Below are 25,342 nucleotides of genomic sequence, written 5' to 3'. Positions count from 1 at the left end.
GTTCTTCTGCTCCTACTAAATTACTGTTCAAGTTGTGCATTGAGTCAGCCTCTCCTCAACAAACTATTTTCATGCATCAGTCCATTCAGGGGCATTCTCTTAAGATGGAGAGTAATAGATTCCACTAAACGTAGGTGATTTATGGTGATTATGGAACATGAGCCTGAAAAGAACGCACTGTGCTGGGCTCCCCTGCGAGCCCAGCCACATGGATGCAAAATTGTGAAAGGAAAAGAACAGGAGGCGGGGAGCTCCCTCTGTCAGGTTTGCTTCCTGCTCCCCGCTCAGCGTGCTCCCTGAAGCCTCCGAGGCCGATGCAGATGTCAGCATTCTCTCTGAAGAATGAGCAGCAAAGCACACTCCATGAGTCCTTTCTCCGTCTAATGCTGCAGAGTCTCTTTTTTAGTCTTGGTTTTCCTTGGGACAAATGCCATGCTATAACCGTGGTGTAATAGAGGGACTTAGAGGGTGTCTCCCTATTTGGGGAAAGCTGACTATCGTCCTCAGTATCTGCTCTGCTTCTTCTACAGTGTGATGGGGATTTCCGCCAGGTGTATGGCCCTGCCTCTCGCACAGTTAGGAGTGGCCATGAGAGTACTTTCTGAGAGTGAGATGCAAATGGAAGAAGCATCTGCTAATTCTGGATTGTGCCTTAAAGTGAAATAGTATGTCTTCCCTTCCCCTCCCCACCTTCCCACAGGCTGAATGGCAGGAGCTGGGGCAGAGGCCACGGACCATGAGACGAAACTGTGGGCGGAGGAGCCACCACACCTGCCCTGGCCTGCCTGCGCAGACTTCATGTGAAGGAGAAATGCGTCAGCTGTCACCGTGCTGAAGCCTTGTTGTTTGGGTCACAGTAGCCTGGCCTCCATGCTCACTAACAAATACTGTGGTTTAAGGATCCTGACATGTCTAGCATCTCTTCCTGACACTGTCACCAAACAGTAACAAGGGCAGAGTGAACTTGACTTTCCCTGAGTCACCTGGAAACGCTCAAGCTCCTTCAGGTCAGAAGTGCGCCTCTCAGCTCGTTCTCTTCTGGGTCAAGAAGGCAGCCCAGGAACTTCTCTTTTCCTAAATGAGACCAGGTGGTTGGATTTTTGTTAGTGGAGTGATACAACACGGAACAAGCTTTGGATCTGGCAATTGGGGAAGACCCCATATGCAGACACTTCTCCTGGAACGTTTGTGACGAATGCCATTTCATTAGCATTGAATAAAGCTTTATCCCCTACGTGGAAACTAGTTAGAGCGCGAAGACCCCTGAGGAAGGTTGCTCGAAGGAATCGGCCCCTTGAGTGCAGTGATTGGTACCAGACTGTCTTCCTAGGATGAGCCTCCCAGAGAGGACTAGCAGGATGGGGTGGTTAGAAAGGAGACGAGATTACAGGAGGACACAGGCTCCTGGACACTATAGAGGTGACTCCAGGGGTGTAGGAGAGAGGTCATGGGGGGCTCCGTGACCTCCAGCGTTGCCACGCTGTTCCATTCAGTGTTGGGAGTGAGAGGCCAAAAATATAGCACACCTTTTTCCCACCCAAGTCCTGACCTCTGAGGCAAAATGCTCGGAAAGTGGACAAAATGAAGACTTTAATACAAAGTCCTGCTCCTCTTTTTGGAGTTTACTCTGGTCTTTTCTATCAGCTGGGCCAATAAACAATTTTGTTTAAACCAGTTTGATTTGATTTTTGGTTATTGGCAGCATGAGTGGGGATGGGGACACCTCCCTAACACCACCCCTCACCTGGACTGGGGAGAGGAGACCCACGTCTGCTGTCTGAGCCCTGCCCCCACCCCCACCGGGAGCCACAACAAACCACAGTGTGCTCCAGGAGTAAGTCAGACGGGCAGCAATTCTTCTAGAGGCTTCATTTTTACTTTTTATTTAGCAGCACAGAATGAGACCAAATAATCCTTCCAGTTAGGTTTAGGTTTTGAAGGCTCATAACAAAGTGAAGACAGGAAACAGCAGTGATGGCTAAGGTCTTGAAAAAAGGACAGAATACGCACGACACTGAGGGATCAGAAAGGGTGGCCCCTTGAGGCATCAGATGCCCCTGACAATGTTCCAAGTGTGCACGACCCTGAATCAGGAGGCAGAGACAGGACCAGAAAGCATCAAGTCCTTTCTTCAGCCCAACTGGATGGAACCAGAACTTTCTACAGCAGAACTAGTGCTTTTAGACCATGGCTATTTTCTGGAGACCAAGCCATGCTGAGCACCTTTGAGAATTCAGCCGTCCTTCAGGGTCATTTACAAGCCCCCAGGACTGCATTTATATCTGCCCTGTCTAGGTAACTCAATTCATGAGACAGTTGGGTACTCGTGTCTGTTCTTGGAAGTCTGTGTATGATCTGACAAGAGAGAGAGGAGAGAGAGGAGCTTCCGCTTTCCCGAGCAATCAGAAGACGATGCGGGTAGGGGGCAGGATTCCTCCGGCGGCACTCCACGGAAAACAGGGTCCTCTCAGTTCTTCAGCTGAGACACTTCGTACAGGTACGCAGCCAGCATTTTGGTTCCTTCTATGTAGTTATGCCTAAGGGAGAAGAACAAGGCAGACTGTTGGCTGGTGTCCCGAGGCCCAAGCACACACATTTCCTGGGAGAGTCCCGCCATCCTGGCTTGCTGGCCCTGATTTCCGCCTGCCCTTAGAACTGGGCCACCGGGTCCTCAAGTGCAGGTTCAGTCCAAATGTCCCAGCAGGGAGTCCTGGTCCTGGTCTAGCGGAATGTACGGGGTTTCACCCAGGACTTAATGTGAAAAGCCTTCCCTCCATCATGGGCCCCCTTTGTCTGTTTGTTTGGATCCGAGGCCTCCACCTCGTGTCCCAGTGCCCCAGTCTCTGCCCCCTCTCTCTGCCCTTCAAGCAGGGACTTTGCCTCTGTTTTAGTCCCTGACTGGCCCACCCCAGTCACTCCAAGACGGCCCTGTATTCTGCCCTCCTCAGCTGTTCCTGAACTGCCTGCCTGGACCTCTCCTCACTGCTGCTAACAGAGACCACCCTCCATCCCTGTTGAATAAAAGAACCCCCATCATGTCTGCATAAGCCAGGAACACATAAAAGTGGCTTATGAAGCCAGCAACAATATTACCATTTTTCAAACAGGGAAAGTGAGCAGGAGGCGTAGACAAAGTACAGAGATGAACAGAGACCACTGGTGGAAGCTTGTTTTGAAGAACCGCCAACTCCCCAAGGCCCATTTCCCGGCCTCCCGGTGGAAAGCGCGGGAGGTGGTGCTTCTGGAAACCGCCACTTCCTGCTCTCCTCTCTTAGCAGCACGACAGCAGGAGGAGTGGAGGAGGAAAGGACTGGAGGGGATGCCCTGGGCTTTCCCAGCATTTCTCGCTGGTACCCACAGGAAGATAACTCAGGTTCAGGACAGAGGACCCGGAGCCTCACCTGTTGAGCTTTTCATTCTGGGAGTGGGCGCCGTCATCAGCTGACCCCACAGGCAACAGCATGACATTCTTGCCCGTGGCCTCCTGAAATGTCAGAGTCACAGGAATACTGCCGCCTTCCCTGGTCAAGTCTGGCTCAACACCAAAAACTGGGGGGAATGGAATAAGAGACACGGTGAGCTTCACGGCTGTGAGGCTGGGGATCCTCGCAGATCCACTGCTCAGCAACACCGAGTGCAGACCGTGTGCAAGGCCTGAGCACAGCAGCCCCACTCGTGAGGCTGGCTGGTGGTGCTGCCCAGCCTGCACATCGACCCTCCGCAGGGTGTCACTGATGCAGCTTCATGACCACACAACACGGCAGAGCCCTATGCTGAGGCTCCTGGCCTGCGTCCCCAAGGAGGATGTCTGACCTGTTTTCAGGGCTTTTCTCCCAGCCATGTAATGTGGGTGGTTGAAGTCAGACACCCAGGGCTTCCCACCATGGCCCATGTACACCTTGAACTTGTTGGGGCTGTTCAGTTCAGCAAACTTCTTAGTCAAGTAGCTTGTAACCTGAACCACAAACAGAAGGGACACAATGTATCAGAAGCTTGGCATTTGATCCAATGCTGGTGATGTACTCTGCAAGAGTCCCCAGTGGGTCTACACTAGGTCTAAAGAGGGCCTATGAAACGCCTGTAATGGTCTACAGCTAGTTTACAGTGAGTCTACACAGGTCTACAGTGAGTCTACAAAAGGCTTACAGGGGGCCCGCAGTGAGTCTACAACGGGCCTACAGTGAGTCTACAGTGAGTCTACAACGGGCCTACAGTGAGTCTACAACGGGCCTACAGTGAGTCTACAACGGGCCTACAGTGAGTCTACCATGGGCCTACAGTGAGTCTACAGTGGGCTTGAGCGGGTCTCCAGTGGGCCTACAATGAGTCTACAGTGAGTCTACAACGGGCCTACAGTGAGTCTACAGGGGGCCTACAGTGAGTCTACAACGGGTCTACAGGGGGCCTACAGGGAGTCTACAATGGGCCTACAGTGAGTCTACAACGGGCCTACAGGGAGTCTACAGGGGGCCTACAGTGAGTCTACAGTGGGCCTACAGTGAGTCTACAGGGGGCCTACAGTGAGTCTACAGGGGGCCTACGGTGAGTCTACAATGGGCCTACAGTGAGTCTACAGGGGGCCTACAGTGAGTCTACAATGGGCTTACAGTGAGTCTACAGTGGGTTTGAGCAGGTCTCCAGTGGGCCTACAATGAGTCTACAGTGAGTCTACAGGGGGCCTACAGTGAGCCTACAGTGGGCCTACAGTGAGTCTACAGGGGGCCTACAGTGAGTCTACAGGGGGCCTACGGTGAGTCTACAACGGGCCTACAGTGAGTCTACAACAGGCCTACAGTGAGTCTACCATGGGCCTACAGTGAGTCTACCATGGGCCTACAGTGAGTCTCCAGTGGGTCTCAGTGGGTCTCCAGTGGGCCTACAGTGAGTCTCCAGTGGGCCTACAGTGAGTCTATAACAGGTCCACAGTAAGTCTACGAGTCTACAATGGGTCTCCTTTTCTTCTGCTAAACACTGATCTACATAACTGTGCTTGGAGAAAAAGGGATTTTATCAAGAAACAAAATCCAGTTTTATGAAGGTAAAAGGTACTGTTTTATATTCAAGTAATTCACCCTTTAGCAGATGTTTGCAAATAATGATAATATTTAAACCAAGTTTTAAAAGTGTTCCTTGACTTGCTTTATAAAAATCATCGTATCTAGACCAAAAACGGAGCCAGGAGCCAACCCAAAGCCACCTCCTGATGGCAAAATCCCAGCCCTTGGCCTCCCCTCCCTGCAGGAAAGGTCTCGATTCCATCTCTCCACGAAACCCTCCCAGATGAGGGCAAGCCTGGCTGACTTGCGGCCATCAGGATTTGCTCCTTCTGGAATCTTCCCCCTCTGCTCCTCACCATGGCCCAGAGGTGGCTCTTGGATTCTTACCATAAGGTATTTGGCCAAAAGTCAGCATTTGACCTGAAGCCTTAGGATGAAGCCAGAAGTCAGGTCTTGGCATGCCCCAGCAGCGACCAGAGTCACTTCCATGTGATGCTTGCTTATATGGCCTTTATCTTTGATCAGTCTCTGAACTGCTTATTCTAGTAATTACAAGTTGGCAAGAGCCGAGAGGTGGGATGTGTGGGTTTTGGGTTTGTGTTTTCAGCTGTCAGAGCCCTAGTAAAAGCCTTTTGTACTCTGAGTCTCTGTGGGGGTCCGGCAGCCCCCTCCCTGCATCCCTGCGCCCCCACATGCCTGCTTGCTGACAACTTCGGGAGTCATGTTCGGGACGAGCCTGATGGAGAACTTGCCGACCACTTTCCTGGGAATCACGGTCTTGGCCCCCGACCCAGAGAAGGCGCCTTCAATCCCATGGAGGGAGAGTGACGGGTACCGCCATCTGTGCATCAGGATGTCTTTCTGCAAAAAACGACAGAGTGGGTTGGGGACAACACTGTCTGCTTACGGAGGAGAGACGAACATTGCGTGGGAAGTCCTCAGTAGTCACCAGTGGGCCTGGGGAGTCTGCACAACCACAGGAAGGAGGTACAGACCCCAGAAGGCAGGTGGATGGGCTGGCCCCAAATGCACTCTGGCACCTGCTATGATACACCACAAAGTGGGCTCTGTGCGCTCCAAATGGCCTCAGGTGCGGCATCTCCATGCCTCCCTGCAGCTCTGGACCCTTCAGATTAACAAACTGACTACAAGAGCTGTGGGTTCCTGCCAGCCCTGTAGAATCCACAGAGAAGTCACAGTCCCACACACATCAGAGCTCCTGGAGGGCCACAGGTACCAGAAGCCAGGAGGAAGAGAGAAGCATGGCACAGGCCATCTCTGAATGCTCCTAGGCTCCGGGCTGACAGGTCACAGAACCTGGGGGTAGTTCCCACTGGGAGAGGAAAGCCAGGACCATCCACTGTGTCCTGGGCCCGGTGACCACAGACAAGCACTGTCACCCTCTGCTGAGGGGACTCGCATGAAGCAGCCTCCTGTCTCCCAAGCATTCAATCATACTGCCACCCTTCATGCCCTGCGCATCTAGCAATGGCACAAGACAAGTCAGGAGAGGACACACGGCCACCTGAACGGCCGGCCAGCACAGAGGAACCTTCCAGGGCTCCTGGGGTTTCACAGTAATTCAGCCACCTAATGTGTGGGCTTCTCATTTGTGAACCAAACAGCTCAGTGATATGTGGAAGGGATATCATGGCCCTAAAGCAGACACCCTATATAAAAGCAAACATTAATTTGAAGGCAGCAGACAGGAGGAAACAGAAGTGCGCTGAGCACCCAACTTTTCCCCGTCTCGTCCCTTCCCCAGGACTAAGCTCTCCTGGCCCAGGGCATCAGAACCAAGTGACTACTGCCGGGGAGGACCTTTTCCCTGCTCCACCTGTGAAATTCTTACTCCATTTGGTCCTGTCGACTCTCTCTGATGCATCCTGAGCTTAAGAAGTGGCCCCACCCGCCTCCCTGGCCCCACAACACGAGCTCAAGGCTCTCTCCCCTGCAGTAGCCTAACTGGTCTCCCACCTCCACTGCCTCAGCTCCAATCCAGCCACCCGCCAACATAATCTGTCCACAGTGAGATCGGATCACTCACCCCTTGACTCAAAAGCAGCCACGTCCGTCATCTTCCAAGAGAACATGCCAACTCCTCGGCAGACCACAGAGGCCTTTACATCAGGCAGTTTCAGTCTTAATCCCATGCCTTACCGAGCTGGCCCTCCTCCACCGCTCGGCCCCTCCTGTCTCCTGCAAGCCCCATTGCAAACAGCGCTCCTCTCTGATGAGGCCTCACCCCTCACAGGCACCCACGCTCCAGACCACCCGAGTGGCCTGGCACATCCTTTTAGTCTTTGCTCGTTTGTCTCCTGGAGGGATGACACTCAAGGGCCAGGCCTGGCAACATTCCTCTTGCATCCCCAGGGCCTGTCATTGCAGTTCAGTTAATGCTGGGTAAACGGAATGTGAACTCACAGCCAGACCTCATAAACCAAGAACTAAACCAAGAGAAAAGTTAGGACACAATTTTCTCCTAACAGTTAAGTAAACATATTGTGCAAATAGTTTCTACCTTAGCACCTGGCTCTCTTAGGAATGGCTTAAATCATCTCTGCGCCCAGTGGTAAAGAAATTACCCTAAAAACAGAAATAAGAGGAAAGCTATTTGCTACTGTGTTTTCTCTCATATGTTCTCCAGTTCCTAAGTTGTCAAAAGTCAACATTTGACATTTTTAAAAACCTCCCAGCTCCCAGACTGGTGACGGGCTGCCTTCCAGCATCTGTAGTGTCTGATGCCCGAATCTCTGCTAGCATCTCTGGCTCCTTCCCACGGGGGTCCCAGGACAGGGCACGGCATGAGGCCTGGTGGAACGGATAGGTCACACATCACACCAGACCCCAGGTTGGGTGCCAGGCCCCAGACGTGGCCGAGGCAGCACCTTGCAGTCGTGGAGCAGGGTCTTGGCGCCCACGTCCTTGGCGTACTCCTCCAAATCAAAGTCGATCTTGTCGTAGAGCTCCAGCTCCTCCTCTGTCACGGGGGCCACCGCTTCGCTGATGCCGGGGATGAGGATCCGCCCCCTCCTGTCTATCAAGGAGCCTGGAGGAGAGCAGAGGACCCGCTCAGCGGGTGGGCGGCACAAGGCGAGCTGTGCTTAGCACAGGAGCTTGGGGGCTGGGTGCAGTGTCAGGGAGCCCACGCCACTGCCACCACAGCTGAGCAGGGCCAGGAGTCCTAGCGCAAGAGCTGCGGGGTGACGTCTCCTGAGCATGCAGGATCCCTTGGGCACCGTCCAAGGCCCTGCGCGTACCAAGCCATTCAGCTACATCCTAACCACCTGGTGAGTGAGCAGTGCCGTCATCCCATCTTAGGATGAAGAGATTGCCACACAGAAAGGCAGGCGCACCGTCACGGCCCAGCACGCACACCGTGCACCCTTCCAGCATTTCTTTCCTAATGCACGTTCCACAAGAAACTAGCTGCTCCCCAGCTGAGGGAAAGCGGAGTGGGACAGAGTAACTCTGGTCCCAGAAACGACATCAGCTCCACATATGGTGGCCATCGTCCACGAGGGAAGGAAATAGGACTTACAAGTCGTGGGGCGAGGCAACAGTTCCGTCCAGCCTTACAGTAGGAGGACGCCAGGCAGAGTGAGCTGCAGTCTCACTCTGAGAGCTGACCACGCAGGAGGCCACGCTGCGGCCAGTAATAATGTAAAACAGACCGAAGCAGATGCCCTCCAAGAGACGTAACATACAATGGCCTCCAGAGAGAGGACAGTCCTGTGACTCCAGGGGACGGGCCAGACAGGGCCCGATGTGGCCGGGGATGCCGAGTTGGGGCTTGGAGGCGAGGCAGGGTTTAGTGACACAGGGCAGGTGCGAGGAAGATAGAAGGTTTCGAAATGAAGCGTGTGGGTTTTTTAAAAGGAACAGTGAGGAGAGGGAGGAGGGAGGGAAGGAGGAGACCAACGTGGTTCATGAAGAACGCTGAAACGCACCAAATGCTGATGGCAGCCTGGAAACAGGCCCACGCCAACTGTTCTACCAAATCGCCACATCGTGTCTGAAACCCGGGCTTACCCATCAGTGTAATGAGATCGGTCATGGCCTCGTGCACTGAGCCCCCATACACGCCGGAGTGGAGGTCTCTGTCACTGCACTCCACCTGGAGAGAAACAAAGGCCACTCTATTTGGCTACTTAGTGGGAACTCATTCTTATCACGTGACAATAAATTGAACAAAGAACATTCACAAGACCTGACAACTTTCAGAATCAAAGCTTGCTCCCTCAACGAGCAAAGCAAGGCATTTTCTAAATTACAGACCTTGGGCAGCAACAACAAAAAATACCCTAGGAAATGCTGAACACAGGTGAGAGCACGCTGCAGGGCAACTCCTCAAGCACTCAGAGCTTTTTCCAGCAGTTTCCCGAAGGCCCTGCACCCATCTACTGAAAGGGCAACACCTACCATGACAGACAGCCCACAGGGACCCGGAGCCCGAAGGCTGGGGTCAGATCCAGCCAACAGTGACTAGCTGTGTGACCAGGGTAAGGCTGCTGACTGCTAACACTGACTAGCTGTGTGACCAGGGTAAGGCTGCTGTCCACTCTGGGCCACAGTCTTCTCGCCTGTAAAATGGCCTCATAAGAGCGCTCACCTCACAGCCCCTGCATTCCTGCGCTGGGTTATTTGACAGACATGTAGAACAGTGCCTGGCACAGAGTGATACTCATGTAGCAATTATGATCATTTCTAGCACTTTTCAGTCTAGAAAACACTCTCATGTACAGGGTCTAATTTCGTCATCAGTCCCCCTGTGTGGCAGCTGCCCCATCCTTATGTGAAGATGAGAAGACCCAGGCTCAGTGGACCAGCCCGTGAGCAGCAGGGTGGTCCCGTGCCGGCCCCTCCTGCCCGTCCCAGTCCCCCAGAGATCACTCCACTGAGCGGTAAGAGCCTAAGGGCCGACATGCGAACATTTTAACTTTTCAAAGGCAGTCTTTCTAAAACGCTTTGCAAATGTCCGTCTTCTTAAATGGACTAGCATTTAATCATTCCTCAGTTGCTCCAAGGGAATACTACAGACAACACCATCCTGGCTGGAAGTTGCACGAGACCCTCCTGATGGCCATCAGGCCTGGAGCATCACAGAGGCGGTTTCCGTCTCGCGAGAGCTGGGGCGCTGAGCAGGCTCTGCTTCTCCAGCAAGAGTGGGCCTGCTTCTAGGTACCTGCCTGCTGCAGGCCAGGGAAGAACAGGGGCCCGAGGCTGGGGAAGACACCAGGACACACAGACACCGCACAGTACCTCAATGAAAAAGTAGCAGATGCCCCGGAGCCCGTAAGTGATGCAGGGCTTCTTCTTGCCCAGCCAGTAATTGTCAGAAATGCAGACGTAGTCCACGTCTTTAAAGAAGCCGTCCTTCTGGGCAAAAATCAGCTCGTCCAGGCCCTCGGAGCCCGACTCCTCCATGCCTTCCAGACAGAATCGGATGTTGACAGGAATTTCCTGTGAAAGGAAAAGGGTGTTAGCAGGCCAACTTTCGTGTACTTTTATTTTTTAGAAACAATAGACAGGATGTCACCAAACATTTTGAAACCACAAATTTCAAATACCCGACTTTCTCCAGACCAACCACCCGGGCAGGCTGTGTAACCCGTAGTGACCCTCAGTCCCCAGGTGCTGGACTGTCAGCCACAAGTGTGGCTCCAGTGTAATTACACCCTCACCGTGGTCTCCTTCCAAGGAATTCCACAGCGTAATGTCTCCTATCAGAGGGGTGTCTGCACTCACCCCACACGAATCAGGACTCTCCAGGACACCTGAGCTGCTCTCTCTAAAGTAAAGGCCGTGACACAAACAAAACCACAGCCTTCATTTGCACCGTTCAGGCCACCACCGGTCACACTAGAGTGAGCGAGAGCCTTCTCCCAATTTGGCAGGGTCTCCAGCACCCCGACTCCACCCTCCACGCACAGAAGTCCCTCTTCCTAAAGCCGCCGCTGTCCAGCTGGCTCCTGCTCTCATTCTTCCAGATCTCCACAGGGCTGTGCAGTGAAGCAGGTGGCTCCTTCCACAGAGGAGAAAATGAAGCCGCATCTGAGCAAGGTGAGGCCAAAGGTCACAGGCCACTGGAGGGCAGGGCCCCCATGTGGACTCAAGCCTACGGAGCCTTGATCAGAATGGCCCCAGGCAGCACTCTCACTACATACATCGCCTCCCCCTCTTCTGCCCCTAGACTGAAAACTTTCTCCGAGACCTGGGCACGTGGAATAGGTGTACGTGGAGCTGCTCCGGGCAGCCCTGCCTTGCACCCGGCCACCCCTCCCCTCGGTCACCCCCAGACCCTGAGGGGCCCTGGAGCAGGGTGAGCCTTCCCAGTCCCGCAGTCAGAGGTTCTGGGCCTTGGCTTCCTTCTGTGCAAAATGACCCCCTGGACCAGAGGGGCCGAGGCTCTTTTCAGACCTACCATTCCACGTTCCGACAAAAATGCTTACCTTGTTATTTTATCACGATACAAGATAAAAAGCAAGATGCAAAAAGTATATGCTATGATCACAATTAGGTTAAAAACAGTTGAAAAGATAAGTAACAAAATGTTTAGTCTCTGAAGGTTGGGATTCTAGGCACCTTTTATCTCTCTACTTTTCTGCATTTTACAAACTTTTGACAAGGGAATACAGTTAAGGAAATACATTTTTAAAAACAAAATTTATTTTTAGGAGGATAAAAACCATAGAGAGAATAGGGCGTTTGTCCACATTACAGAGCCACACCTCGTCCTGGAAGCAAGCTCTCTCACAGGTGGTCAAGGACTGAACACTCATTTCACGTGTTGGCTGGATTCCTGCTGAGTCATCAACACTGTGACCTCTGAACAACAGTAAAACGATTACACCTTTCATGTTTCCTAAAGCTGCAAAACAAACCTACAATCTTAAAGCTGACACAACTGTGCTGATATGGTTTTGGAGGAATACACTTTCTCATATCCCAGTGACCTTTGATCTTTACAGGCTGCTCTGGGAATAGAAAGCCCCTCTTTGTAGTGCTCAGATGGGACCCGGAGAATCAGGTAGAGTCAGACAAGGCGGAAGTACCTGGCTTGTTTTCTGAAAGGCTTCCAGGGCATTGATCCAGCCGGCCACGGGCCCCTTATCATCAGTTGCACCTCTCCCATACAATTTGCCTAGAACAGCAATCAGCAAATTCGTCAAGTTATGATTACAGTGAAATAGAAAGGAGAGCGTATCTCCAAGGAACATCTGATAACATCTTGGAACAACCACACGTGGCTGTCCTAAGACTTTCTCTTCAAATCAGAAGCCCCGTTTTCAATCTATGAGGAGCCCTGAGTCTCTATCCAAAACTACTGTTGGAATTTACCAGAGAATTTGCCATAATCTAACAGCAAGCCATGTGGATGCCTCCAGTTCCCCTCCCCTCCTTGGGGGACGCAGTCCGGCATTCCTGCTGACTCAGGGCACGGGCTGCCGACCCAGCTCCAAGACAGCGGTACCAGTTGACTTAGTTTATTAAAATCCATTTCCATAGCCAGCTGGAGGCAATAAGGGTGGGAAGCTCAGTCATACGTAGGAATGACAACGCACCATTATCAAAAGGGAATTACAAATCTCACCCCACCCCAACTTTGACACCTAATTTGATAAAGAATAGAACTTATGTTTCTTATTTATTTCTCTAGGTTATTACTTTGAAACGGTAAGGACAAGATATTGCTTCTTTTCAGCGTAATTAGTCACAGAACCTCCCCTCCACACACTTGCTGTGGGACCTCTTACGAAGGCGGGTGTCTGGGCTCGGTACTGGTCGCCACAAACAACTGGACAAGCAAGCCGGGACCCTCCTGTGGGTCCCCTGTCACGTGATGCAGAGCACAGCCCAAGGGAGACCAGGGCAGGAGAAGGACAGAATCCTGGCCATCACGTTCTCAGGGCTTGGCTTCTCTCTGGACCTTGGTCTGTCCTGGCCAGTCCACTGGTTTTCTCATTCTTAGCCTGTTTTTAATGTCTGGCAGTTTCAACATGACCTATCCCAAAGTAGGAGAGGCTTAAATACTCAAATACATCATCGCCTCGGGGATCTCCTTTCATAAACGAGATGCACTTTTCACAAAAGCTAAAGAGCTCGTCTAAAAAGCATCCTTGCTCCTGTGACAAACACTGACTAACTATGGGGTGTTAGAACTGTGCTGGACAGAGGGGCTCAAAGACAAGAGCAGCGCTCTCCAGCCCCCAGACCCCAACAAAGAGAGACAGCAGGCCGTCAGACGTTAGCAAGGGAGCTCATCTGCGGTACGAGGAGTTACTCCAGCTTCACCCAAGCCCAGTCTACCAAGGGTGTCTGTCTGTCTGTCTGGGATCGGGGAAGGGCTGAGCAGAGGGTGTGGGGTAGAAGAGCTGGCGCAGAAGCAGGTGTCCACGTGGCACGGGGGGAGTAACAAGTGGGAGACAAGACCGGGAGGAAGGAGAGCCGTGTCAAGTAGAGACACAGCACGTTGAGGTCACCATGGGACAGGACAGAGAGGGCACAGAAACGAACTTCAACAAGCAGTGGGAGGGCCCTCAATGGGGGAAGAGTGGTGGCTGGCAGAGAGGGCCTGGCAGGGACCGGGGGCTGCAGGGGCGGGGGTGAGGGACCAGGATGAAAACCTCCAGGTTTCTGGTGCAGGTGGTGGGGCAGATGGCGGGGCCATTCGGAGACGGTAAGAGAGGACAAGGAGGAGGGCAGGCTGGAGAGCGAAGACACAGAATTCTGTTCCAGACAGGGGCGAGCGGAAGGACCCAGCAGCTATGAGGGTCTGACGCTCCAGAGGAGCCTGGTGCCCACGGAGGCCTAGTTCTCCGATTGACGGTAAGTCAGCGGGTGCACTGGGAGGATGACTGGTGTGGAGCTGAATTTCCTCACAGACGTTGCTTTCAGTACAAAGCTTCCTCGATTGTGCACAGTAATGAACACAACTGAGCCCGAACAGAAGACATATCCAGTCAGAAGGACCTTAGTTAAAGACAGTCTGCACTTAGCCTGAGGAGTGAGGTAGAGACGAAGTGGCTGCTTCATCTGGCCGAAGACGGCCAAGCATGGAAACGTGAAAATTCAGAAGTGAAGGCGGGAGGAGCCTTTATGGAAGAAGGGGCGGGAAGAACAGCGGTCAGCCCGAGGTGAGTGCTTGATGGAGAGGATGAGGCGCCCGAGGGCCTGGCCTGGGAGGCACCACGATACTGATACGCCAGCGGACAGTGGCGCGGGAACACGGCGCTTCCCGCATTTCCTGGAGTGCAGCTGCTGAAACCCACCACGGACGCCGCCACGGACAGCAGGGGCTCACGCAGGGTCTGAGGCTGCACAGCCCCAATTCAGAACTTGTTTCTGAGAAAGTGCCAGCAGTGGAGGGAAGCCTAGCAGAGCCCAGGCCACAAAGACCTCGTTTCCATGAGGAACGCAAGGCTTTCTGTGTTTCAATGACTGGTGCACATGCAAGAAACTTCCAGAACTCAACTTCTAGATTATCTAAAAATGACTTGTTCTGGAAAGAGAACCACCAGGGCTGTCAGTGATCTCCCTAAGGCAAAGGAGGAGAGCTGCTTTCCAGATGTTACACGTCCTTTTCCGCTGGGAAAGTGCCCCTTACCGTCTCGTTCTGTCAAGGTGAAGGGCTCACTGTCCCAGCCGTCCTCGAGAGCTGCCGGCTGCACGTCCAGATGGCCATAAACACACACCGTTTTCTTCTGTGGGTTGGAGCCCAGTTTGCCGAGTAAAATGGGAGGAAGTGGTATCTCCGAGCCATCAGGGAGCTAAGAGCCGAGAGGGAAGCAAACAAGGCAGCCTTTGTTTAAAAAATCCTGGGTTCACAGCAGATATTATTAAAATACCTTGGGCGCTCTTATCTGTTCTCATCAATTACCCTCTATGGTAGAGTTTCAGACTATATTGTTCAACTGAGTCATTAATTAACAAGAACTAACTCTCCTATAATCCAGAGCACATAGGCTGAATTATGCTTACGAACCACAGGCAGTTTCATAAATTTTTAAAGGCTGATTTTTTTGTTTAACTTTTATGTAACAAAACATTACAAAGGCTAAGTTTGGGATGCAGCTTAGTTGATTATTTTCTAAAATAATGGATAAAAACTACCACAATCTTAAAGCAGAAGGTATATTTTTGAACTTCTGTATATAGATTACAACTCTGCAGAGAAAGGGCCACGGCTGAGGATATAAAGAAGTATCATTCACAGCAGCCGTACGAAATCAAGCAGTGACAGGTGGTACTCCTGAGTTGTCTCCCAAAGGCCTTATCGGTCTCCCACAATCCCGTACAAATGTGTATTAATCACACTCTCTATCTAGAGTAGAACTGCAGGTATTCGAAGGCCCATCAGTGTCAACCCTCACAGCAAACTCAGGTCTTCCCCAACTTTCACATCAACTCGACATCTCCACCTTTGAATGCAAACCACAGCCCGTGCAGGCCGTGCAGAACACCCTACACCCTGTACCTACTCTCCCGGTTCCTACAGTCTAGCAGGAACACCCCGTGCTCACTATAAAGTGCCACAAATGGCAGGGGAGGGAGAGAAGTGTGTCCTTTTGTTTTGGCTGGAGGAATAAGGATTATTTATATTAGAACCATCACGCACTTAGGTATTAGTCTAGTTACTAGAAAATACTCTTTATGAAACTATACACTAATAAACGTAATATACAAACTAAATTGGTAATGAAGTGAAACTAATGATTTACAATCAAAGGTAAAATGAGCAGCAACTAAAAATGACAAGTAAATCAGGACAACACCAGTGACAGGCTGATTAATGTGTCCTTCCCCAACACCCAGGGGCTCTGAGCATCTCTGAGCATCCACGTACATTAGGGAACACGCCAGGCTGCACAATTCTTGCAGGATACAGGATTTATCTTTCTAGTAAACTCTACTCATAAATTCTCAACTTAAGGAACTCTTGGTAGCCCCACAGCTACCCATGTACAGCCCTTGGAAGATGGCCTGTTGGCCCCAGACTACAAAGAATGGTTCCTTAGATTCACTGGCCTGATCACATATGACACGTGGGACTACAGTCACAGCTGGCCCTCAGCTTGCCTCAGGAGGAAAATGATTTGTAAATGACAACAGGTTTTCTCCAAATAAATTTCTACTCAACATAGCTCCTCTGAAATACTTTACACTTTTCTAAGAAGCCATTTGGGCCCATAGGTAAATTTGTACTGAAATTCATGCTGCAAATTGCAAATCTCTCTCTGGGTATTCCTATCTACTCTGACATTACAGAATAAAGTCTGGCTGAGAAGCAAAGTCAAGTGTTTACAGGGATAACATATGATCCTCCGCTAGAGCCTCTCTCTGGGTGGAAGTCTTCGCCAAGGATACCACATTTCTCCCTCCTTTCTGCCCCATTCCCACGACCACCACCCTAATCCAGCTCCCAGCCCTTGCCTCACTGAACAAGCACTCAGTGGGCCCTACTCCCCCCTGCACATTGTTAACGTCTTCCCTTATGTCACTTCTTGGCTCAACAGGCATGACTGTCCTATTTCCTGAGCTCCTCTGCCTGGAGGGCAGGCTCTCCCACACCTACATGCCAGGCACCCTTTCTATCCTACTGCCGGGGGCAGGGGCTGGAAGCAGACAGGCCCAGCTTGATGTCTCCTGCCCCGGCCTTGGTAGTGAGGCCCAATACCAAATAGCCCCAAATTAGCCTTTCCCACAGTCAGCGCCTGCCCCGAGCCTCACCCACCAGGGACCTGTGCTCCAACATCCGTGAGTAGGACATGGAACTGCCAACATCGTCTTTCCTCTGTAAGCCTGAAAGTATTCTAGCTTCTGCATGTACGTGTGATGACATCCAACTCTACCTCCACACCTGCCCCAAGTCATCACTGCTTCCTAAAAAACACACCACTGCTGCCAAATGAAGTGATGGGAAGAGGAGCTCAACATGGCAGACCCCACACCACGAGGACCGCTGGAGAACTCTTCCAACAGTGATGACAGCTGTCAATTCCTTGATAAAAAAAGAACTGGTGTAATGTAATTCAAAACAGTGTGGTAGTCATTTTAGTCTTTTGTGGAAGGCCCTTTCCTAAGAACTGCACATTATGTTAAATAGAATAAATCTATTGTAATGCAACAACACTTAAAAATTATTTACCACCTAGATTTTTTTTAATACACAGTCATGCACCGCATAACGACATTTCGGTTAACAAAGGACCTCACATACGACAGTGGTCCCGTAAGATTAGTACCATACAGCCTAGGTGTGTAGTAGGCTATGCCACCTAGGTTTGTGTAAGTGCACACTCTGATGTTCACACAATGACAAAACTGCCTAAGCACACTTTTCTCAGAATGTGTCCCCGTCACTAAGCCATGCATGACTGTATTAGGAAAAAAGGGAGGGGGAGCAAGTCAAGAATGCTCCTAAAACAAAAGACTACAAAGAAACCTGGTTTATTCTCTCATGAATGGGGGAAGAGCTGGGAAGCTGTAATGTATCTTACCTAACTAATCTTAAGTCAACTATTAAATTTGTCGTCAGAAGAAATCTCAAACAAATAACACTGGACTGGGAATCAGGAGGCCCAGGTTTTAATCTCCTTTGCCACGAAGACTGTGGGTTCTCAGTGGAGTCAGAGCCCACCTGGGCCTCCGAGTTCTTCCATTTATGAAAAGAGCAGACTGGGCTGAATGTCCACACGTAAAATCCCAGGACTATGATTTCAACTGACACTTAAATCATCTGGCAAGAGAACTGAGACAAGGCAAACCCGGTCACACCCCACAATATAAAAGAATATCACAAGGTTTCAAAATATATGGTATGAAACATGTAATTAACCTGAGACTGAAATTGAAACTAGAAGAGTAGAATAATGCACCGTGAAATGAAACTGTTCATTTCAGTGAGGAAGAAAATACACCAGTTTCATAAGTCAGAATCCTGCATTAAAATGCAACTGAGCCCCCAGCCCCACATACCAAGCAGCCCTTCTGGCAGCCAAGTCATGAAGAAGTGCTATTTCTACCGATTGGGATGCTAGTGACAGAGTGCGGTGCAAGTGGGAGTCTTCACTGTTTTCACATCTACGTGGATAGAGTGCACCTTCCTAGTTTGAAAGCTGACTCATTTCTGGGGGAAAGGTCAGCAATTTTCTAAGAATGGCCATTATGTTAATTTGTTCTCGAGTAACTCAACAGGTCTCCTTCCTGGAGAAAAATGCCGAGTATCATGAAAGCTTTCTTCTGATCCAACTGAAGAAATCACACAGACTTTAGTACCCAAATCAGGCCTTTTTTGTTTGCTTTAAAGACAAGCAGGTTATTGGAAGCAAAAGATGGTTTGAATGTGCTGAGCCCTGTCAACTCCTCAGGTAGAGTCTGCTCACTCGTGGTTCTGCAGCACGGAGAACACCAGACTCATACCTTCTGCTTTCCAATATCCACCAGCTCCACGGAGCCGCCCAGCTGCTTGATGTCCGCGGCGGCCACTTCCATCATCCTTCTGATCTCCCCTCTCTTCTCGGGCCACGCAGAGATGCTCTGGATGGCCACCCACTCTGCAAGTTTCTGTTTGTGGGGAATAAGCAAAAGGGGATTCTGAAAAGCTGCTCCTTAAGGAAGAAAGGTGTTCATAATTGTGCCAGGTTTTGAGCACCCAAAGTTGACTTGCTCTCTGTGGTCACTCCATTTTGAACATGTTGACTAGATGTACAAGAGTTTCATCACTTTCCTTTTTGTTTAAGATTTAAAAAAACCATTTGTCATGACCCTGTACCAAGAACTGGAGCATAACAGAAAAATGTCAGAATGTGTACTTTTAACCATTAAGTATGAGGTGAATGTAAAATGTACAAAGTTCCATAAATATGTTCCTATCTGAATCTAACAAAATTACAACAGAAAGATACAGAAAATACCCAACATTTCCACTCTCCAAGTTACCTCATTTATCATCCTGACAACAGCCAAGTTCTCTAACGTACAATTTTTAGAATGAGAACTCTGAAATGTGTCTACCAAGTACAACTTTAAAGCATCATCGTTTAAGTTAATGTCAAGGAACAGATTAATATATAACATTACTGAATCATTTAAAAAATACTAAATGCAAAATAGTTCTTTAATCTATATCTGCCAAAAGAAAATGTAGATGAAGATTAAACAAAAATCTCAGATTAGCTCTGATATTTCTAGAAACAGATACTAAGACTTTCTGTCAAAAGGCAAAAGTGTAAATTATGTATCATAGTGAAGGGGGAGAGGGAAGATCTCTCGGCTAGATATACACATATAGATATATAGTTACCATCTTTTCTGTGGTGAGAACACTTAAGATCTACTCTCTTAGCAACTTTCAAATAAACAACTACAGTATTATTAACTACAGTCACCAGGCTGCACATTAGATCCCCAGAACTTACTCACCTTATAACTGAAACTTTGTACCCTTTGACTAACATCCCCCCTTTGCCCCCAGCCCCAGTCCCTGGCAACCACCATTCTATTCTCTGCTTCTGTGAGTGCAACTTTTTTAGACATATAAGTGAGATCATACAGTGTCTGTCTTTCTCTGTGTAGACAATATATATATATTTTCTTTTTTAGTGAGGCAGATTGGCCCTGAGCTAACGTCTATGGCAATCTTCCTCTCTTTTGTACATGGGATGCCACCACAGTGTGGCTTGATAAGTGGTGCATAGGTCTGCACCCAGGATGGGAACCTGCCAACCCGGGGCCGCTGAAGCAGAGCACGTGAACATAACCACTACACCACCAGGCCAGCCCCTAGACAATATTTTTAATACTTGATTTAAATGGCATAATTCATATTAGTTTCTTGAATTTCTCTGAGCTCCATAGGATTAAACCAAACTTTAATGTTTACTAGAACAAATATTCCCTTACCTTAACATAGCGATCCTGATTGTCATCAACATACTTAAACAGGGTAGTGAGGACTGACATCTTTCAGCTGGACCACAGACCTTGGAGATTCTTGGAAGGAAGAACAATCCGTCAGTCCTGTCTCTAGATCAGCCGACTGAACTAACTGAGCAAAGGGCTCAGAAGGCACTTGTTCAGGATCATAAACTGCTGCTCCGCCCTCCAGCCAGCATTGCAAGAACGCAGTCATCACGAGGATTCCAGGAAATGACTGCAGAGGCAGAGACAAAAGCTCTGGGGAGCAGTTAGAGGCTCTGGTTGACCTCCCATTCTTTTTTAGGAGGTAAATGCACCCCAAATTGTGTCAAAATGGCAAGTAACTAAAGGAAGGGCCTGGGTTGAAGAAAATCTGATGAAAATTAAAAGTAGGTATTTCCCAGCAACACTGCTCTATTGGCACTTAATTCTTTTTGGGAAAATTTTTTTTATTTTACTCTCTTAAAGCACACAGAGAACTTCCCACTTACTATGACCAGACAGGAAAGAATCACTTCAAGGATCTCAACAAAAATGTCACAATCTATCTCTTATGGCTCCAAACACAAACAGAGCAAACAAAGCCCAAGGAGAGGGAGATAAATTCTGTTTAAGAAAGTTGATAATCTGAGTCCAGAAACAGCCAAAGGCAACAAACGAAACCTTCACAAAGGCCTGATTAGGATAAAGAAACTTCCATCTAACGAACAGCCTCCCCAGTGAGTGCATTTTCTGACCCCCAGTTTCTCATGTGTGAGACCCAGCACATTCCACTCTGCCTTACAAATACAGGGGAAAAGAAATCATGTGACTGATCATCTTTAAAAACTAGAATGAATACGAAACAAAAACGACTCTGGTATTGGGGCTTTCAAAATGGATTCTGTCCCCTTCCTTGAACTGACAATTCCGATGCCATCAAATGGCAAAACTCAAACGTCAGCAATAGTTGAAAAGAGCTCAGTTATCCCACGGGGTATGAAGTATTTCAGAACTGCAGCTGTAGAGTGACAAGATCCTACCACATCTAGAGAGTTCTGAAGTGGGATGCCAGGCAAATGCCTGTGTATTGACACACTGTAGTTAAATAGCATTTTTTTTTCTTGGTATAGGATTCCAAAATAATTTCTAAACAGAGGAGTGACCGTATCCCCTGTGCTACGAAGCGTGACAGCTGTTGAGCAGAATGAGGAAGTTAACCCAGCCCTGCAGTGTGAGTTCGCTAAGGCTGGGCGATCAAATCAAACTGCTGAGCTCTCAGCGCTTCCTTCCTCCTCTTCAAACACCCACAACGGAGCATAAAATATTTACTAACCTCCTAGCCAACTCAGATGGTTTCAGCTGAGGCTCTTATCTGAAGGAGCCCAGTAAGACGGCCCATAACCGCTGTAGAGGTATTTCATGGGCGTTAATTAGTCAAATTTTCATCGTTCTATCACCAGAAATGTAAACAAGGAAGCTGTCTAGGACAATTTGCTACAGCGGGTACTGTTATTTGGGTTCCTGGTCTCTAAGTACCACAAACCTCGCTCACTGTGGTATATTCTCACTAATATTATGTTCTTTGCAGCCAAATTAACCAATGACCTTCCAATAAAGTCACTCAAAGATGTAACTATTTAAGTTGCACCTTTCACCAAAGGCGAGTAAACAGCCACCAGACCGTTCAGCCTTTCATGGCAACTCACCAAGGCTGGCTAAAAAGCAACTCCTCTGAACTACCAATCCAGCCCGAGCAGGTTAGGCCAGGTCCATTGTCTTCCCCCCACTCACAGTTCCGTTATTCCCCACCCCCCATCCCCACTACCAAAGCCATTAAATGGGACCACTTCTGTATGCTCTGCTGAACCTCCTTTGTTAAGGTAAAAGCGCCAGGTTGGAGTGAACGCAAGCAAACATTAACTACCCTTTCAAAATAAATGCCATCTTCACTTCCCTCTTGAAATTTAACGTTCCTGGGGACTAACATAACTTCAACAGTGAAACAAGTGAGAGGGGAAGGAGAAACGACACTGGTGGCACCTGGAAACATCTCCCAACACCTACAAATGACTCTTAGCTCTGAGTGTCCGAATCCTTGTCCCTCATTAATTCAAGGCATATATTAAACACCTGAATCACGGCTTCAAACCTCTGTAAAAACCACGAAAACAGGGGCAGGAACCTCCAATAGGCCCAATCTAGAGCTTCCTCCCAAACATACAGTTCTACAAACTCCTCTCTCGCTACTGCTCCCTGTAAACATCAGCGACAGCAAAGGCTCACGTGAGGAGACGGCCCGAGACAGGCCCTCCACCTCGTTGCACGGCGTTCGCACCAAGATGACCGCCCCGCATCCCATCTCGGCGGTGCGGGGGCGTCGGCGGCCCGGGGTCTCAGCCGACCCGGGACCACGATCACCTCCGTCTACCGACGAGGAAACCGAGGCCGATGGAAAGACTCACGCGCAAGGTGCAACCTCCTAGCCTTCCACGCTGGCGGGAGCAAGAGACCCCCGAACCCGGGCCCTCTGACCCGGGCCCAGGCCGCCCAACCCGAAGCCTCCGCCAGAGGGATCTGTGGGCGAGAAAGGCTCAGCTTGCTGCGGGCCTGGGCGGAGGGAGCGTGCGGACTGCCCGGTGCTCGGCGTGTCCTGCCCGCCGCCCGCGAAGCCCCGGATCCCGTGGGACACGCTCTTTTCCTGTCACTGCTGGCCACGCAGACCGGACAGCGGTTCCCCTCGGGGCCGCCGACCTCGGCCGCCGCGCACGCCCGGCCTCCGCTGCTCCCACTGGCTGCGGCCCGGAGCCCGACGCTCTCGGCCACGGCCCCGTTCCCACACGCCCAGGCGCGACCGCCGCTGCCCCCCGGGGCCTCCCCGGCCCGGTCCGGCCCAGCCTGAGAGAGCCGCTTACCCGCAGACAGCCGCCGCGCCGGTTCCGCACCACGTGCCCGGTCACGCCCCCCCTGCGCGGGCCCGCCCCGCCCCCCAATCACGGCCTCGTCTGGAGAGCCGACGTCGCCCCGCCCCCCGCCGTCCCGCCCACCAATCCCGGACCGCGTCCTCTTGCCGGCGTGGCCCCGCCCCCCCGCCGCCTGGTCCACCAACCTCCGGTCTCGGCCAGAGAGCTGCGTGGTCCCGCCCCCCGCCGTCCCGCCGACCAATCCCCGACCTCGTCCGGAGAGCCGCCTTCGCCCCGCCCCCGCCGTCGTCCTGTCCACAAATCCCCATTTTCTCCTGGGGGGCCGGCGTCGCCCCGCCCCGTCGTCGCCCCGCCCCTCCGCGGCCCCCGGCGCATTCCTGTGCAGAGACCTTGGGGAGACGCGGGTCTTCCCGCTCGCTCTGACTTGGTGTCTCCGGTGGGGTCGGAGAGGCCTGCCATGCGGTTCTGACGAAGTGGGGAGCCCACACCGCCTCTGAGCCCTCAGATTTTGGGGAAGCCCCCATCCCTGCAGGCTCCTGAGTGGTGCATGTTTTGCTGGTCACTCACGTCTCCGGTTGACGTGGATTTGGCGCTTTATTCCCAAAGCCTTCATTAGCACCGTGATATATTTTAGTATGTAAGTCTAATAATCCTAGGAATTAATGAAGAAAGTAGACTCATCATTTACTTATTGTCCGCTAACTTACCTTTTTAATCCTTACAATGGTCCTTGGGGATAATGATTATCTCCCTTCAAGTATTCCCAAAAGGATTTGGCAAAACTTGTGCGGTAATGTCGACCTTTAGGACCGAAAGGGAAGTGGTTCAGCCAGCACAGTGGAGTGTATTTTATTCGAGAATAGCAGAGGAACTGCAATTTGGGACACGCAAACCGTGGGGAACAGAACCATCGGCAAGTGGAGAACAAAGCAGAGGAGCAGTCTTTTATAGAGGAAAGGGGGAGGTGGGCGGGGCGTTCTTGAAGGAAAGCTCATTGGAGGAGAGTGAGAGCGCCGGGTTGTGGCAGCTTCTCATTGGCTGGGCTGGTGCCGGGCGCAGAGAAGATCTCTTCCTCCCGATGGGGTGGGTAGAGTAAGCTTTGATGAGTGGTACCTGCAGGAGCGCTCTCTCTTCAGGGCTTCCTGGCTCCGTTTTGAAAGAGGTTTTAACTTTACTGCTTTTCACATGGTCCATATCCTTTGGTTTTTTTTTTTAATAGCTGGAAAGGATGTAATTTCCCACATCCAGTAAATATTTTAAAATAAATTTATGTCCCCCTGAAATCTTACATGGTTAATTTCCCCTTGGAAATTCTGTCGCCATCCACATCCTTATTTATGATCCTGTCATCCTTTTCTGCTAAGGAATATATATAAAAATTTCAATTAGTATTTACTTTCCTATAACTAGAAAGCTGTGTTAAAATTTTTCCTCTAGGGGCTGGCCCCATGGCCGAGTGGTTAAGTTCGTGCGCTCCGCTGCAGGTGGCCCAGTGTTTCGTTGGTTCGAATCCTGGGTGCGGACATGGCACTGCTCATCAAGCCACGCTGAGGCAGCACCCCACATGCCACAACTAGAAGGACCCACAATGAAGAATATACAACTATATACTGGGGGGCTTTGGGGAGAAAAAAAATTTTTTTCTTCTGGATTAAATTCTCATTGCAATGATTATTGATTGATAAAAACCACCTAAATATGTTACACATTTTGGTGACTTTTTAGATGTTAAAAGTAATTTATTGGAAATGTATCCTTCAATGATATTTATTGGGCTTTTAAAACAATTAGTTCAGGTATCTTTAAACGAGATTATTGCTGGAATGAGACAGGGTTCAGAGAAAAAAGACAGCAAAAAAAATGAGATTTAGAGTAAAATCCATAACGCATTGCCCATTAAGTTTATTAAAATTTTATACTTATGTGGTGATAATAAAGAAATGAGCAAAACTGTTGGTAAATAAAAGCAAAGAGGAGGCCTGGATCTGAGTAAAAGTGGATATGTGTTTACAGCACCTAATAATCATTTGACAAAAGTTAGTGAAAATGATTCTCCTACAAATTTGAATAAAAGTTAAGAAAATAAAAAAATTTACTCTTGGGGCCGGCCCGGTGGTGCAGTGGTTTAGTGCACATGTTCTGCTTCGGCGGCCTGGGGTTCCCTGGTTCAGATCCGGGGTGCAGACATGGCGCCGCTTGTCAAGCCAAGCTGTGGTAGGCGTCCCACATATAAAGTAGAAGAAGATGGGCACAGATGTTAGCTCAGGGCCAGTCTTCCTCAAAAACAAAAAAATTTTGCTCTTGATATAGAATTCTTTTACTTGGAAATACAATGTTAATTGTCAGAAGGTGGAACTTTCTACCTTCTGCCCCTTGAAATAATGCAAAATGTGCAACTGCCAAGTGTCCTTCATTAAGGAAGTATTCTCCAATAACGTACTGTGGTATTTCACACTGTCCCTTTGTTTAGAGCATTTGAGGCTTATAAAAGGTTAATAAACATACACTTGTGATGCCTGGCAA

General features: G+C 50.1%; 1 protein-coding gene and 1 long non-coding RNA gene across 11 annotated transcripts; one reads left to right on the top strand and one right to left on the bottom strand.

Moving 5' to 3' along the window:
• Nucleotides 1–1,857: 1,857 nt before the first annotated feature.
• On the bottom strand, nt 1,858–23,738 carry CNDP2 (carnosine dipeptidase 2). 10 transcript variants are annotated; one of them, XM_070627908.1, is made up of 12 exons: nt 23,527–23,738; nt 19,902–19,991; nt 18,420–18,563; nt 14,605–14,767; nt 12,053–12,141; nt 10,260–10,460; nt 9,030–9,114; nt 7,886–8,046; nt 5,694–5,858; nt 3,814–3,955; nt 3,402–3,549; nt 1,858–2,537 (listed from the first exon to the last, which is right to left on the bottom strand). In XM_070627908.1, exons 2-12 carry the CDS (start codon nt 19,959–19,961, stop codon nt 2,468–2,470), a joined length of 1,428 nt encoding a protein of 475 aa, XP_070484009.1. In that variant the 5' UTR covers nt 19,962–19,991; nt 23,527–23,738; the 3' UTR covers nt 1,858–2,467. The 10 variants fall into 10 exon arrangements, with proteins under 10 accessions (XP_070484009.1, XP_070484003.1, XP_070484004.1 ...); XM_070627902.1 differs by lacking the exon at nt 23,527–23,738 and adding an exon at nt 22,811–22,954; XM_070627903.1 differs by lacking the exon at nt 23,527–23,738 and adding an exon at nt 22,811–22,886 and having other exon boundaries at nt 19,902–20,151.
• On the top strand, nt 23,179–25,342 carry LOC139084607 (uncharacterized). The gene is made up of 2 exons (XR_011542122.1): nt 23,179–23,456; nt 24,257–25,342. It is a non-coding gene; the product is annotated as an uncharacterized lncRNA (long non-coding RNA).

Source organism: Equus przewalskii, chromosome 7, assembly GCF_037783145.1.
Source record: "Equus przewalskii isolate Varuska chromosome 7, EquPr2, whole genome shotgun sequence".
Taxonomy (NCBI): Eukaryota; Metazoa; Chordata; class Mammalia; order Perissodactyla; family Equidae; genus Equus; species Equus przewalskii.
Note: the sequence above shows the minus strand (reverse complement) of the source record. Positions and strands in the feature narration are given on the sequence as shown.